At 49.8% G+C, this 2,243-nt stretch overlaps 1 protein-coding gene across 1 annotated transcript; it reads right to left on the minus strand.

Annotated features, from left to right (window-relative positions):
- Nucleotides 1-235: 235 nt before the first annotated feature.
- Nucleotides 236-1,162, minus strand: LOC133748654 (olfactory receptor 6Z7-like). The gene has a single exon (XM_062177586.1). The coding sequence runs from the start codon at nt 1,160-1,162 to the stop codon at nt 236-238; it is 927 nt and encodes a 308-aa protein (XP_062033570.1).
- Nucleotides 1,163-2,243: the final 1,081 nt, after the last annotated feature.

A 2,243-nucleotide genomic window follows, 5' to 3' on the forward strand; every position in this document is an offset into this window, starting at 1 on the left:
TGGCCATCTCCACTGCTTTCCCAGGCCATGGCAGAGGGATGGGTTGGAAGTGGAGCAACTGGGACCCGAAACAGCACCCATATGGGAGGCCAGCACTGCAGGCGGTGGCTTTACCTGCTACACCACAGCATCAGCCCCCCTCCAGTTTCCTATTTGCCTTTAAAATTTAGGTATGTGTTTCAGGTGATGAAAATTTTCGAACCAGGAGTGAGAGGGAGTCAGTTCTCAGCAGAGCTCAGCGAGGGTGGCGGGTCTTCTGCAGCACTACGTGGACCTCCCTGTTGCGCAGGCAGTAGACGATGGGACTGCACATGGGCGTGGCCACTGTGTAGATGACTGACAGCATCTTGTTGAGGTCCGTGGATGCCGTGCGGCTGGGACGGGAATACAAGAAGAGGACCACTGAATAGAAGACGCCCATCACTACCAGATGGGAGGCACAGGTGGAGAAGGCTTTGCAGTGGGCAGCGGCTGGTGGCATGTGGAGCAGGGCCCTTCCTATGGCCACATAGGAGACCAGAGCAACGAGTAATGGCCCCCAGAAGATGACAATGGCAGAGACGAAGTCCACCAGCTCTGTGAGGGCCACAGGGGTGCAGGACAGGTTGAGAAGAGGAGAGACATCACAGAAGAAGTGATTGAGGATATTGGGTCCACAGTAAGACAGGCTGGCAATGCATGTGGTCTTGACCACTGAGACCACCAGTCCACCAAGCCAAGAAGTCACGGCCAAGCCGAGGCAGACCTGGGGCCGCATGAGCAGTGGGTAGTGCAGTGGGTGGCAGATGGCCACGTAGCGGTCATAGGCCATGGAGGCCAGGAGGGTGCACTTGGTACCAATGAGAGAGATGAAGAAGAAGAGCTGAGTCATGCAGGCTGTGAAGGGCACATGGTAGGGTCCAGTCCACAGCCCCGCCAGCAGGCTGGGCATGGTCACCGACACGTAGCACATCTCCAGGCCGCTGAGGTTGCCCAGGAAGAAGTACATGGGCTTGTGGAGCTCTCTGTGGCTGCAGATGAGGTAGATGATGAGCGTGTTCTCCAGGAGGGCCAGCAGGTAGAGAGCCAGGAAGAGAATGAACAGGCCACCCCTTACACCTTGCCTGGCAGACAAACCCAGGAGGATAACATCAGGGCCACTGGACATGTTGGCCAATTCCATCTAAGAGAAGAAGAAAAGAGGTTTGTAAAGACCCTGCTCCTAGGGTCGGCGCTGTGACTTAGTGGGTAAAGCTGCTGCCTGCAGTGCCGGCATCCCATATGGGCGTCGGTTCGAGTTCCAGCTGCTCCACTTCCAACCCAGCTCTCTGCCATGGCCTGGGAAAGCAGTAGAAGATGGCCCAAGTCCTTGGGCCCCTGCACCCATGTGGGAGACCCAGAAGAAGCTCCTGGCTCCTGGCTTCAGATCAGCGTAGCTCCGGCATTGTGGCTAACTGGGGAGTGAACAAGTGGATGGAAGACCTCTTTCTCTCTACTTCTCTTTCTCTCTCTGTGTAACTCTGACTTTCAAATAAATAAATAAATAAATAAATAAATAAATAAATCTTACAAAAAAAGACCCTGGTCCATGCAGAAGTGCAAAGATTAAGTTGGGTGGACTGTATGTGGTTGGGTTCCAATGGAGATGACATAGATTTGCTGTTGGTTAACTATTGTCAGGAGGGATAATGGGAAGCAATTGAGCAAATTGCAAATCTGGAAGCAGAGAACTTATACTTTTATTCCCCAAGTTTAGAATCTTAGGCAACACATTCAAACTTTGGTATCCTTATCTGTGAAGTAGAGGAGAAATATATCCCAGTAAAGTTTTTAATCCTTATGACTACTAAACACAGTAATCGTGAGAAGATACTTCTTAATGTAAGGAATATTTGTTATTTTCTCACTTTTGTGAGGAAATAAACTTTTGATCTTTCTAGGTTGGTTATCTTTTGTTTTTCTCAAAATTTCCCAGGACTCAAGGAGTTTTCTGTACTATTTTTAAAGATTCATTTATTTATTTGAAAGCGAGGGAGAGGGGGTGGGGCAGGGAGGAGAGAGACAGACAGACATCTTTCATCTACTGATTCACTCCCCAGATGTCCACGACAGTCAGGGCTAGGCCTGGTCAAAGCTGAGAGCCAAGAACTCCAGCCAGATCGTCCTTCTTTACTCTGAGGCACACACATAATTGTGTGAATTTTTTGGAAGAAATTTGCAACTGTTTATGAGGAAAAAGTTCCAGCTACAATAGTTTTTCTAAA

This window comes from Lepus europaeus, chromosome 19 (assembly GCF_033115175.1).
Source record: "Lepus europaeus isolate LE1 chromosome 19, mLepTim1.pri, whole genome shotgun sequence".
NCBI classification, from domain to species: Eukaryota; Metazoa; Chordata; class Mammalia; order Lagomorpha; family Leporidae; genus Lepus; species Lepus europaeus.

Coding starts and splice junctions, on each gene's coding strand:
- LOC133748654 (XM_062177586.1), bottom strand. CDS start 1,162: ATGGAATTGGCCAACATGTCCAGTGGCCCTGATGTTATCCTCCTGGGT.